Source organism: Siphateles boraxobius, unplaced genomic scaffold (assembly GCF_051911475.1).
Source record: "Siphateles boraxobius isolate OS27281-9 unplaced genomic scaffold, OSU_SipBor_1 61, whole genome shotgun sequence".
Lineage (NCBI taxonomy): Eukaryota > Metazoa > Chordata > Actinopteri > Cypriniformes > Leuciscidae > Siphateles > Siphateles boraxobius.
In genome coordinates, this window is record NW_027509188.1 from 11,769,786 (window position 1) to 11,782,317 (window position 12,532).

A 12,532-nucleotide genomic window follows, 5' to 3' on the forward strand; every position below is an offset into this window, starting at 1 on the left:
CGGCGGTGGCTTCTCTCAAATCCAGCGATGCGAAGAGCTCGCTGAAGAGTCGAAAAATCAGAGAATTCAGCCTACAGCCCCTATTTTATACGCTAAGCCACGCCTATCTGGTGGGCTGTGACGCTATAAAGGCGCGGGCGCCCTTCATTGGGCGTGACGTCACGCCGGGCGCACTGGTAGTCTGCAGCAGTTGCCCGCAGGGCAGCCAATGAGCACGCGAGATGGCCTGCTCTAGGTCTGCTAGCTGCTGCACTGCGTTGACAAGTTATACAAAATTAAGGATAATTTTTTGGCTTCAGTATCTCGAGAAGATGAATCTTTCCCGTAGCGTAAGCTAAACTTACGCAATACGAGAGAACCTCTCGTAAGAGAACTTTATAATCTATCCAAAATTAATCAACAAAATCTTGTCTAAACATTCATATTTTAGTCTGTAACATATCATGTTTATGATATATTAGCATACAAATGTTTATTTGCAGTTTGTTGCTTATACAAAGACATTTTATTTCAACATATTTCAGTCTATTTTTACTCATCTCGGTAGGCTATAGCAATATAGTTTGGATGTGTTCATGTAAACATAACATGTTTACTAATGTAGGTGCGAGTGTGAAAGAACGGCACAGATGCGGGCTGTACAGCTGTAGTAAACAACAGCGCGCGCATCTGTACAATTCATTCGAGTGAAAAAACGAAGATAAAATCCAAAAAAAAAGTCAAAGGTACAAGACTGTGTACATATTTTCATTTCCAAGCGAAGGAACTGCTCATCCCATAAACCACCGCGCCTCACTGAAGTCGACTGAAGCCACCCACAACTGCGAAAGAGCCTTTTGAGGGACTTCCAAATCTGACAACAGCCACGCGAACTTTTTCATCCAGTAAATTTCATATGATGAATGTGCAGTTAATAGCAGTTCTTTCAGTAGTAATCGTGTAAATAATAGCGAGTCGCTGCTCCCCAGCGTCCATTCCTCCGTGTGTGTTCAGTGTGCAGTTTGTGTGTTTATTTCAAAGCCCTTTATGACACAGGACGCTCTGCTGACAGGACAGGGTGAGGTCCATGCTCATTTTATTCATGAAGTTATAGTTTGTTCATCCTTAATTTTAATAACATTTAATGTATTTTCTTATTATCCACAACAAGTGAAAATTAAAAAGTGATGGTCAGCAAACCAGAAAGTGCACCACGCCACCGGTCTGATGCATGGACCGGTGCATGGTCTGCTCCTGGACCACCATCATATTCAGTTTATTAACTTGCGATGAATTATTACACAAATGTTCAGCAAATGAAGAGGTATGCCTCTATATTGTTTTGACAGTGGCATCATAAAATGCTTGATATGATTCATACCATATGAAGGCTACAGTAGCCTACACTGTAAAAAATGATTTGTTAGTTTGACTCAAAAAAAGTAAGTTACCTGGTTGCCTTAAAATTTTTAGTTCATTGAAACTAAAAATGTGAGTTTTACAACAAGTGATTTTTTTGTTTCAACTATTATTTTGTTATTTCAAACAAAGATACTTTGTTTAACTTAACTTAATGTTTTGTTGTCCTAACTTAAGATTAAATATTGTATCAACTTATCCAAGCAATCATATGGATTAAGTTAACTTACAATTTTAAATTGTAAATGATGAATGAACGGCACAGGCGCACACGCGCGCTTTGTTTACTACAGTTACAGCGCGTGTCTGTGCCGTTCATTCACTCTCGCACCTACATTAGTAAACGTTATGTTTACATGAACACATCCAAACTATATTGCTATAGCCTACTAAGATGAGTAAAAATAGACTGAAATATGTTGAAATACAATGTCTGTATAAGCAACAAACTGCAAATTCACATGTATATGCTAATATATCATACACAATATGTTACAGACTAAATATGAATGTTTAGACAAGATTTTGTGATTAGTTTTGGATAGATTATAAAGTTTTGACTGTAAAATAAGACTACTGTCACATTAAATAGGTACGCTTTTGTTCACCAATTTCTGCTCATAAATATACTATAGTATGATGTTTTGTCAAAAATAAAGTAGGTATATTAAATTATCAACTAAGATGTTATTATAGTGTTTGTTCCAATAATCAAACTAATGAATCCTTAACTTTTTTAATACGTATGATAAAATGTATACTTTTTACAAAGAAATACACTTGAAATATTGTTAAAATTGTAATTGTTGTTGTAATAGTAACCTATTTGTAATTTCGACTTTCGTCCTGCAGACGTCCTGGAGAATATTTCTGTTCGTCCTAAACACATTTTCTATCGTCCCCAGGACGATAGGACGCCGTTAGTCTCGAGCCCTGCACTGACGTTTGCCTACAGAACAACCACTGGCTCTACTCCCTTTTACCTAAACTCATTACTTCAGACTTATGTGCCATACAGAAACTTGCGCTCTGCAAGCGAATGTTGTCTTGTGGTACTATCTCAAAGAGGCACAAAATCTCTTTCTCGGACCTTTACCATGACTGTTCCCTGTTGGTGGAATGATCTGCCTAACTCTACCAGAGCTGCTGAGTCAGTAGCCACAAGAAACTGCTGAAGACGCATCTTTTTCGGCAGCACTTGATCCAGTGATACTAACACTTTCTCTTCTATTCAATTTTTATTTATTAAAAAAAAGATTAAACTCATAGCACTTACATATTGTTGTCCTACTGTTAGTTTAACTGCTTCTATGGTTCTCATTTGTAAGTTGCTTTGGATAAAAGGGTCTGCTAAATGAATACATTTAAATGTAAATGTTGTTACACTAGATCATTGGAAGAAATTTTAACTAATGGTATTAATTTAAGGGCATTTTTATTTTGAAATAATTTGTTTTGGAAGAAAGTACAATCACGTAATCTATGCCGTCCAAAGCCGTCATGTGACCATAAGCAAAAGGTTATTTTTTTTCATTTTATATATATTTAAAAAAATGTATATTTCTATGTCATTTTCTTTGTTTTACCCTTTTTATAAATGTTTTAATCTGTATAAAATGAAAAGCTGATGTAATTTCCAGCCGCCCTCTCTCTTTCGCGGGATGTCATGGCGATGAACGGCACGGACCAGAGATTCTCCTTGTTAGAACTGTCTGATGGGGTCTGTTATATTTTGATACAGAAACTGAGAGAAGCCGAGTGCAAATCACATCACAACTGGATCATCGTGTGGGATATCTTTTTTGTTAAGAAGAAAACACAACACAGACGGAAACCCACTACACTAGAAGTGAGGAGCCTGCTTTATAGATTTGCAGACACATGTTTTTCACACATCACTCAAACACAGAACCAGGAAACAGGAAACAGGAAACTCTTCAGTTCAGAGAAACTGAAACTGAAGTGCAGTTGAGCCGTTGTGTGTTTGTGTCTCTGTATTCAAGCAGTAAAATGGCAGAAGCCAGAATTTCTCAGGATGAGTTCCTGTGTTCATTGTGTCTGGATCTCCTGAAGGATCCAGTGACCACTTCCTGTGGACACAGTTTCTGTAAGATCTGTATTGCATGCTGCTGGGATCAGGAGGATCAGATGAGAGTCTACAGCTGCCCTCAGTGCAGACAGACCTTCAGTCCAAGACCTGCTTTAACTAAAAACACCATGCTGGCTGAAGTGGTGGAGAAACTGAAGAAGACTAAACTTCCTGCTGACTGTTACGCTGGAGCTGGAGATGTGCAGTGTGACGTCTGTGATGGAAGAAAACGCAAAGCCGTCAAGTCCTGTCTGGTGTGTCTGGAGTCTTTCTGTCAGAATCACCTTGAACAACATGAGAGTTTTGTTAAAAGAAAGAGACACAATCTGACTGATGCCACTGGACGACTGCAGGATATGGTCTGCCAAACACATGATAAACTCCTTGAGGTTTTCTGCCGCACTGACCAGAAGTGTATATGTTTGCTGTGTACGATGGATGAACATAAAAACCACGACACTGTATCAGCTGCAGCGCATAGGACAGAGAAACAGGTATGAACTTTAAACTAGACACTGATGAAAAAATATTGACACTATTTATATTGGCACTTATATGATCAGATAATATCACATTGCAGACGTCAGAAGAAGTGAACAGAAACTGCAAGTGGACTTTCACTGCTGAGTGACAGAAAATATATAACAGAAAATATGGTGAAAATGTACCATAAACATATTTACAACACAAACTTTTGTAAAACAGGATTTGATGAAGCAACATAAAATAATATAAAATATTCACAGATTGTTTGACAAAATATATCTCTATCAAGAATAACACAAGTTAAATGCAGCGACAGACAAAAACACTTTCTTTTTAGTAAATCTATCTCAGTCCATATAAACAATTTTTGATGGAGATGGGATGCCTGTCTTCATGTAAATTAGAATGACTGATTTCTGATCAACATTTTATAACTGATGGCATTTATTAACAGAAATATTGGGTAACACTTTATTTTACGGTGTCCTTGATACAGAGTAATTACTTAGTTAATTACTTAGTAATAAACGTTGTAATTACATGTACCAAAATGTAATTAACATGTAACTAAGTTATGGTACAGCCTGTACTTACAGATTGTAATTACACACATGTAATAGGCAGCTACTGTTACACATATGTAACAAGCCGAGTCTGTTACATATGTGTTACAAACTTGGTACACTGTAATTATGTAAGAAAGTACTTAGTACCACACAATGTAACAAGAAGTACTTAAATATATTAGGCTACTAAGGTCTGCAGTTACACATGGTAAATGTGTACGTTTTGTAGCATTACATGTATGTAACATAAAATAAAGTGTATCAAGATTGTACTTGAGTGCAATTCATGTGTATCTACATACCTTATCCATCTTAAATAACCCACTAGTTCACCGCTAAAATACATGCATTAGCTTCCTAATTACATTGCAACTACAGAATATTACACAGGTATAAGCTACGTAAAATAAAGTGTATCAAGACTGTACTTAAGTGTACTTCATGTGTATCTACATACCTTATCCATATGTACCTTAGTTTGAATTAACTCTCTAGTTCACAGCTTAAATACATGCATTAGCTTCCTAATTACATTGCAACTACAGAATATTACACAGGTATAAGCTACGTAAAATAAAGTGTATCAAGACTGTACTTAAGTGTACTTCATGTGTATCTACATAACTTATCCATATGTACCTTAGTTTGAATTAACTCTCTAGTTCACAGCTTAAATACATGCATTAGCTTCCTAATTACATTGCAACTACAGAATATTACACAGGTATAAGCTACGTAAAATAAAGTGTATCAAGACTGTACTTAAGTGGACTTCATGTGTATCTACATAACTTATCCATATGTACCTTAGTTTGAATTAACTCTCTAGTTCACAGCTTAAATACATGCATTAGCTTCCTAATTACATTGCAACTACAGAATATTACACAAGTATAAGCTACGTAAAATAAAGTGTATCAAGACTGTACTTAAGTGTACTTCATGTGTATCTACATACCTTAGTTTGAATTAACTCTCTAGTTCACAGCTTAAATACATGCATTAGCTTCCTAATTACATTGCAACTACAGAATATTACACAGGTATAAGCTACGTAAAATAAAGTTTATCAAGACTGTACTTAAGTGGACTTCATGTGTATCTACATAACTTATCCATATGTACCTTAGTTTGAATTAACTCTCTAGTTCACAGCTTAAATACATGCAATAGCTTCCTAATTACATTGCAAATACAGAATATTACACAGGTATAAGCTACGTAAAATAAAGTGTATAGAGACTGTACTTAAGTGGACTTCATGTGTATCTACATACCTTTTCCATATGTACCTTAGTTTGAATTAGATCACTAGTTTACAGCTTAAATACATGAATTAGATTCCTAATTACATTGCAACTACAGAATATTACACAGGTATAAGCTACGTAAAATAAAGTGTATCAAGGCTGTACTTAAGTGTATTTCATGTGTATGTACATACCTTATCCATATGTACCTTAGTTTGAATTAACTCTCTAGTTCACAGTGTTGTGGTTTTCAATCTTTCTGAAAAATAACTTTGCAGAGATCTTTGATGCCAGAAATAATTAGACTTTATTTTCGAACGCCGTCCCGTTCCATAGAACGGCGCTCTAACGCTCTCTGGCCCTCTGGCCTTCCAGTGCGCCCCCGAGTACATTTTGGTTCAGAGTTATATACATACATCTTCTTCCAAAGAAGGTAACACACCCTATAGATAGTTTTGGGTAAAGGTCTTTTACCATGTGACTTCTCAGAATAGAATTTTCTGCAGCAAACAATATTCCATTCAAGGTCTTTCACATACACAGAGGAAATCCAAAGTCACAGACAGAAGAAATAATTGTGTCCAAATATATAGCAAAATTACTTGTTTTCTAAATAATAAAATCTTCAACATTCCCTCCTCTGAGGCTTATCTAAGCCTCACTTTCACTAGCTTTTTCCAGAGTGTAGTTTCAAAATCCAGCTCCCTCAGTTATACTACCTAGTGACTCAACTGAGTCACTCATTCTCCTTTCCAATTACTGGATTAAGCCACCACACTCCGGAGGAGCACTCGAGCCAAACATCTTCTTCCATACATTTTATTTCTTTTAGTTGTTCTTTCTTTTTTGTTTAATGGAAAAAGTAAAAGAATCGAGGTCTCCTAGTCAGACAAACTGAAACATTGTTATAAGTGTGTGTATACCTTTGTTCTTGCATTGCATGTTATTGTCACAGTTATGTAGAGTATATCAAACATAAAAGTCTCTTATACTATTGAAAGTTTTCTTGCGGTGTAGATATCCTCTAGGGTCTGGCTCATCAATCATCTTCTTCGTCCTCAATTCCTCATTTAATGGGATCAACATCCAGGGTTTGTAGATATCAATTTGGTTGCCCTCTCAAATTAGTTTTCATTATCTTTTTTCCGCATTTCCATTCGTTTAACCGTGGTTTTCCAACTAATGATCTTAATATACAAAGTACACAACAGAATAATAACCCAATTTTAATATTGCATCTCCAAAAACATCTCTAATTGAGAAAATCATAATTTTCCAGACTTTACATTAAGTTTTCCTTAACTTCTGCTCTTAAGGTTTTCTAACATGATCGTAATCGCTAAATTTTCCTCCCTGCGCAATATTATTTAGTAAAAGTGCAACACTGATCACCAAACATAAGTCAGTTTACTTTTTTCACATAATTGTTTTTCTCCTAATGCAGACAAAGCATTATAATAAATATCTGCTTATTATAGTAGTCTAATTTATTTATTATGCATTTTTGTTCTACTTGATCTATATGACTATTAATTCAAAATATGGCTGGGTAAACATAACTTTTAACACTTCTTATGAGAGAATATCATTTCTTAAATTCGAAGAATCCATCTTTTAGTCAGTCAATTTTAGTGAACAGAACACTTTACACCTATCTAATAAATTGCAATACATTTCACTTACTGTCTATTTTATTACCAAATTTAAACAATAAATTCCATTTTGACCTTTTTAATCTCGCATGTTGCTTCTCATTCTCATTGTAGCTCCTCAGTTCAAGACTAAACTGAATACATTTTCTTCGTTTCTACTAATTTCTAAATAAACTATCATGAATAAACTAATTATGTCTCATGTAATCACTCTAACTAAGAAAGCTTCAGAGCAATGTTACATTTATCTCATAATAGTCATTCAATAAACTCATTAGACAATTAGAAAAATAACTCTAGCAAATAACGTTTTGCACTCTTACATATTCCTTATATGTACATTTCTTTTTCTTTATATCTAACAATCTAAAAGTTTTTCTATCAACCATTTAAACCATTAGCATTATAACTTAATTATTATTAAAACTTCCTTGTGTTCGTATGCAACTTATTTTTAATCTTCAATACTTCTGTTTAGTTGACATATAATCTGACCTTATTTCTGATAGTTTTTCAATCTAAGGATTACTTCTGTTAGAGATTTAATTTCTGTTCCTGTCCCTCCTCTGCTGATTTCATTGCTTTTACCCATCTATATCATGTCCACATGGTATACTGATATATGGCCTATTTTTGTCGCTATTCTTTTCTTAACTTTGTTTTTGCCACAAATTTCACAAAACTTTGCAAAAATGCCTTTTAATTTAAAATGCCTTTGCCTTTAATTTTAACTTTATTTTAAATTTTAATTTCCTTGCCTTACTCCCCCCTTTGCGCACTGGTTTAAAACCATTGCGCATCTGGACTGAGAATATTCAAAAGTATTCATTGGTTCAACAATCTGTCCTTCATGTGAATGCCAAATATCTATTTTTGACCCCCCTCTGGTGCCATTTAGATTGTTCACAAGGGTCTGTTTGTTATTGGATTTCAATAACTTCCTCTAAGTCTATAAACTTTCTATCCTTTCTATCAAGCACTACTTGATATCATTTTAGCTAATCAATTGCATATTGAATCAAATTGTATTCTTAATTTAAATCTAATATTTGTTAATACTTGCTTTAATTTCAACTGTAGCCTTAAATTAATTAAGTATACCCTTGTATTGACAAGTTACATCTGAGTACCCTTTAAGATTTATTTTAAAGTTATTTTTAGTTCTAATTTTTTTCCTTCATGAATTGTCTTAATTCCCATTATGCTATATCAATTGTTAACATTATTTTAGTTTCTTTTCTTAATTAGTCATTATCATTGTTTTCTATGTTGCGTAATATATTTTTCTCCTTAATAATTTTTTGTTATGGTGGGGTTATTATTAAGTTGCTACTGAATCTATTCAAGGGCTGAACATCCAATCATAGGAAAGTTGGTTGATGTTGACTATTGTTTGAGCTTGTACTCATCTCTGTTGATTCTCTTTTCTTTGCACAGTTCTTCTCATTACTGTATTTCTGGTCAAGTTTGTCTTTTCTTCCATTCATGATTTGATCATTCTGTTAACCTTGTCATCAATCATTACATCTTTCACCAGGGTGTCTCCAGTGAGTCGTTCGTTGCAATGGACTCTTTCTCTCATTGTCAGCATGTCCTTGATCCCTCAGTTCAGTTGTGGGGGGTTGCTGAAGTCAGTTGGTGTATTTTAAGTTGAGAGGCATGGACTCAAATGTCACACTGTTGATCACTTCTTCTGAAATTACAAAGCACAGTTACTGGTTCATTTTGTCAGACTCGTCCCAGAATCTTTCCTGGAATCGAGCTGCTGCTATCTGTAAATTAAAGCTTAATTATTTTTGTTAGTGAAAACAACATGTGATTTCAATCATCTGCTCATCTGTCCCATTGTCCTTCATGATGTTACCTGTAGAAAGGTCATATGGGCTGAGTGGTGTCATTTCTGCTTTCATTAACAGCAGTGCTTTAATCCATATATTCCTATTTGTTTTTCATAAATTTGACTTTTCATCATTATTTGCAACTTTTTGCATTTTTCTCACAACAAATTTCAATTTACTCTTATAATTAGTCAATACAACTCAGTTATCTCTTTGTCTTGCGTTCCACTATTAGCCCACTATTTATTAGGCATCTTGGACAATACTCAACCCACTTTGACAAAAGTTACAAGACAATATTTCATACTTTTGACAAAGATCAGCTCCATCACGATATGCTGAAAAGAAAGGCAGACGTGTTATGCTGCAAAGAAAGTCAGATATGTTATGCGCTGCGCAAATGTGGCACTGTTTTTATATTTTTTATTTTTCTCTTTTCATTCTTTGTTTTTTCATATTGTTACTTCAGTTCCTGACCAGGAAATTTAACCAAATCCATCCATGGTCATTATTTTACTGGGCAGAATTTGCCCTGTGGGCCCACATGTTACATTTTAAATACAGCTGTATTTGCAAAATAATTGATTTGCCTTAGTGTCTCTTCAGACACCATCTCTCACTCATTCACACTCAGTGTCTCTCTCACACACACACTGGCCAGCATACACTCTTACAGGTTGTGCTCTAAATGTGGCATCCTATAATTTTAGCCAAGGGTTGATCAGGTCAACACAGCTATGTCAAACACTACTGAGAAGTGTCAATGATCATAAGGTTTAGTTTAACACCGTTGTTATAATCCTTTTTTTCTTTTTACAAATTCTAATAGACTAAGTATTTTAGAATAATAAGCCTGTCAATTGTAATTTTTCAAATACATTTTGTCATTTGTTTTTCTGATTTTTCCTATTCTTTTTTTTTTTTTTTTTTTTTTTTTTTGCTCATGAGCTGCTTTAGGAAATTGGAGATCTCTGCATAATCTTGGATCCATGGCCAACAACATTTCCATCTCATTATCCCAGTTCTGACAGCATTTTTTGCGATTTCATAATTTTGGACTTTTGGAGTAATTTTTTCTCCAATCTATATCTCTAAAAACTTAGCAAAACAAAATGGAGTGACCAGTATCATTGTTTTGTAAACAATAATAATAATTCTTTGACATTTTGCGTCTATCTTTTTCTTTGCTACAGAATAATTTTTCATGCTTTTAGCCCTATAATTGTTTCATATAATCCTCACTATACCAAATCCAGCCTCAGTTTGAACTATTTGGTGAGTTGAGCACCCACTTCTCTCTTTCAGTGTATTCTCTTTCTTTTTTATATGGCTGGACTTGAACCTACTGGAAAAGCAGAGAGGGTTAGTTTAGCAGAGAATATAAAGAATTGCTTATGAGACCAGTGAATAATCAGAATGAATAAAGTTAATATAATAACTAAATTTGAAGCAGTCTCTAGAGTGATCATTGAAGTTGCCACACCTGTGTTGCCCGTAAGGGAAGGGTTTCAGTCAGTTCTTCTGTTTTTAGATTATCAGTCTGTTAAAGCTTCTTGGCTGTCGCTCTGCATGTGTCGTCAGCCTAGCTGTCACTCAAGGCTTGGTGTAAACTGGAATATTGGCTCTGTTGTTTCTCTGCCTCTGCTGAGTTTGGGCTTTTGATAGATTTTGCCTCAGCTTTGCATCTCAGGATTTTCCTCTTGTCCTCAGGAAAAAGTCTCCAGTGAAATAGTGAAAGTTTCACCTTTTCCAGCATTAAATCAGTCTTTCTCCATGCTGAGTTTTCCAGAGAGTGGTCATCTTCAGAAGGGGAGCTGAAAGCCTCTCACCCACTCTTCTTCTTCTCTCTGCAGTCGTCTTTGACCTTTCACCTCTTCCATTCGACACTGAAGCCATCTGAAACTTGAACACTCAGAGAGCTGCATAGATCAAATTCATCTTTATAAATATTTGTTCCTGAGCTATTAGCTTTTTATCTAAATTCCACTTTTAACCATCTTTTTCCTAGTTCTTTTATACTATATAATAATCACTGGTTGACAACAGCAGTTCTCCCATTCTGTTTTTAGTAAAGCAAGTTCTTCGTTGCAGGAAAAAGCAAGCTATTTCTTCATTGCAATATCAGCAATAATCTAACTTTGATTTTCTGAGTATAATACAATTAAATAATTTTCCCTATCATAAAATCAGCCTTCAATCTTTCTCCTATATTTGCATGCTGTGCTCAAAATAATCTAACATGGTGAATCAACTTTTCCTCACCCATTTCCAACAATTCACATTTACTACAATTCTAAGATTGCTGTAAATTATTTATGACTGTTGAAACTTGGTCACCCAATCTTGTTCACTTTTAGCACACTGTACAAGTTATTTTTTCCTTAGCACAAACTTAATTATCTACAATGGAATCATTTTTCTCTCACTTTGTCTTCAGGGATAATGAGATACAAATTTTTGACGTCTTCAGATATAAGATATGATATACTAAGCACGTGCATTCTTATTTATTTATCCATTAATATATATCAGTCCATTTATTAATATATATTTTATACTTTAACTTATTTATACTACAATAATCTGCAAGACTAATATCTTGAAACAATTGTTTTCTTTTACTATTTCCTTTACTTTTAATACTCATTTATACATTACTTGTCTCTGAAGCACATTCACACATTCCTTGTCACCTATTTTTAACCACAGGCACAGTCAAGCAGACACACAGGACAGGATCCTACATACACACACAGAGCTATATTCTACTCACAGTGTTTCTCACTGTTTTTACAAACAATACTTCACTGAATAACTTTAAACTATCACAGACCTCTGCGATTCAATTTAGCTTACCCGAGCAGTCCATTGTCATTCCTATAACAATGCGGTAACCATAAGCTAAACTTATCTGTGCGCATGCTATCTTATTATCCTTAATAAGAAACACAGATAAAATACCTCATAACCTTATGAGTATCGTTATGCCTTAACGAGCAGAAAATTATCACAGTCCTCTGCGATTCACTTTAGCTTCCCTGAGCAGGCCATCGTTATACCTATAACAATGCGGTAACCAGAAGCTAACCTTGATCTGTACGCATGCTATACTTGTATCCGTCCAGGCCCACTTACAAGTAAACACAGATCAACACTGATATCTTATCAGTACTTATAATCCTCTGTGTACATGCTATCTTATTATCCTCAAGGCCCTCTTAATAAGAAACACAGAGTTCTGGTAACCTTTACC

At 34.8% G+C, this 12,532-nt stretch overlaps 1 protein-coding gene across 1 annotated transcript in view; it reads left to right on the forward strand.

Moving 5' to 3' along the window:
* The first annotated feature begins 3,138 nt into the window (after positions 1–3,138).
* Positions 3,139–12,532, forward strand: part of LOC143718301 (tripartite motif-containing protein 16-like) — a 76,494-nt gene continuing 67,100 nt past the window's right edge. Inside the window, exon 1 of the mRNA XM_077209356.1 lies at positions 3,139–3,981. Within this exon, the coding sequence (XP_077065471.1) occupies positions 3,280–3,981 (702 nt within the window). The 5' untranslated portion in view covers positions 3,139–3,279. The remainder of the gene's footprint in view (positions 3,982–12,532) is intronic.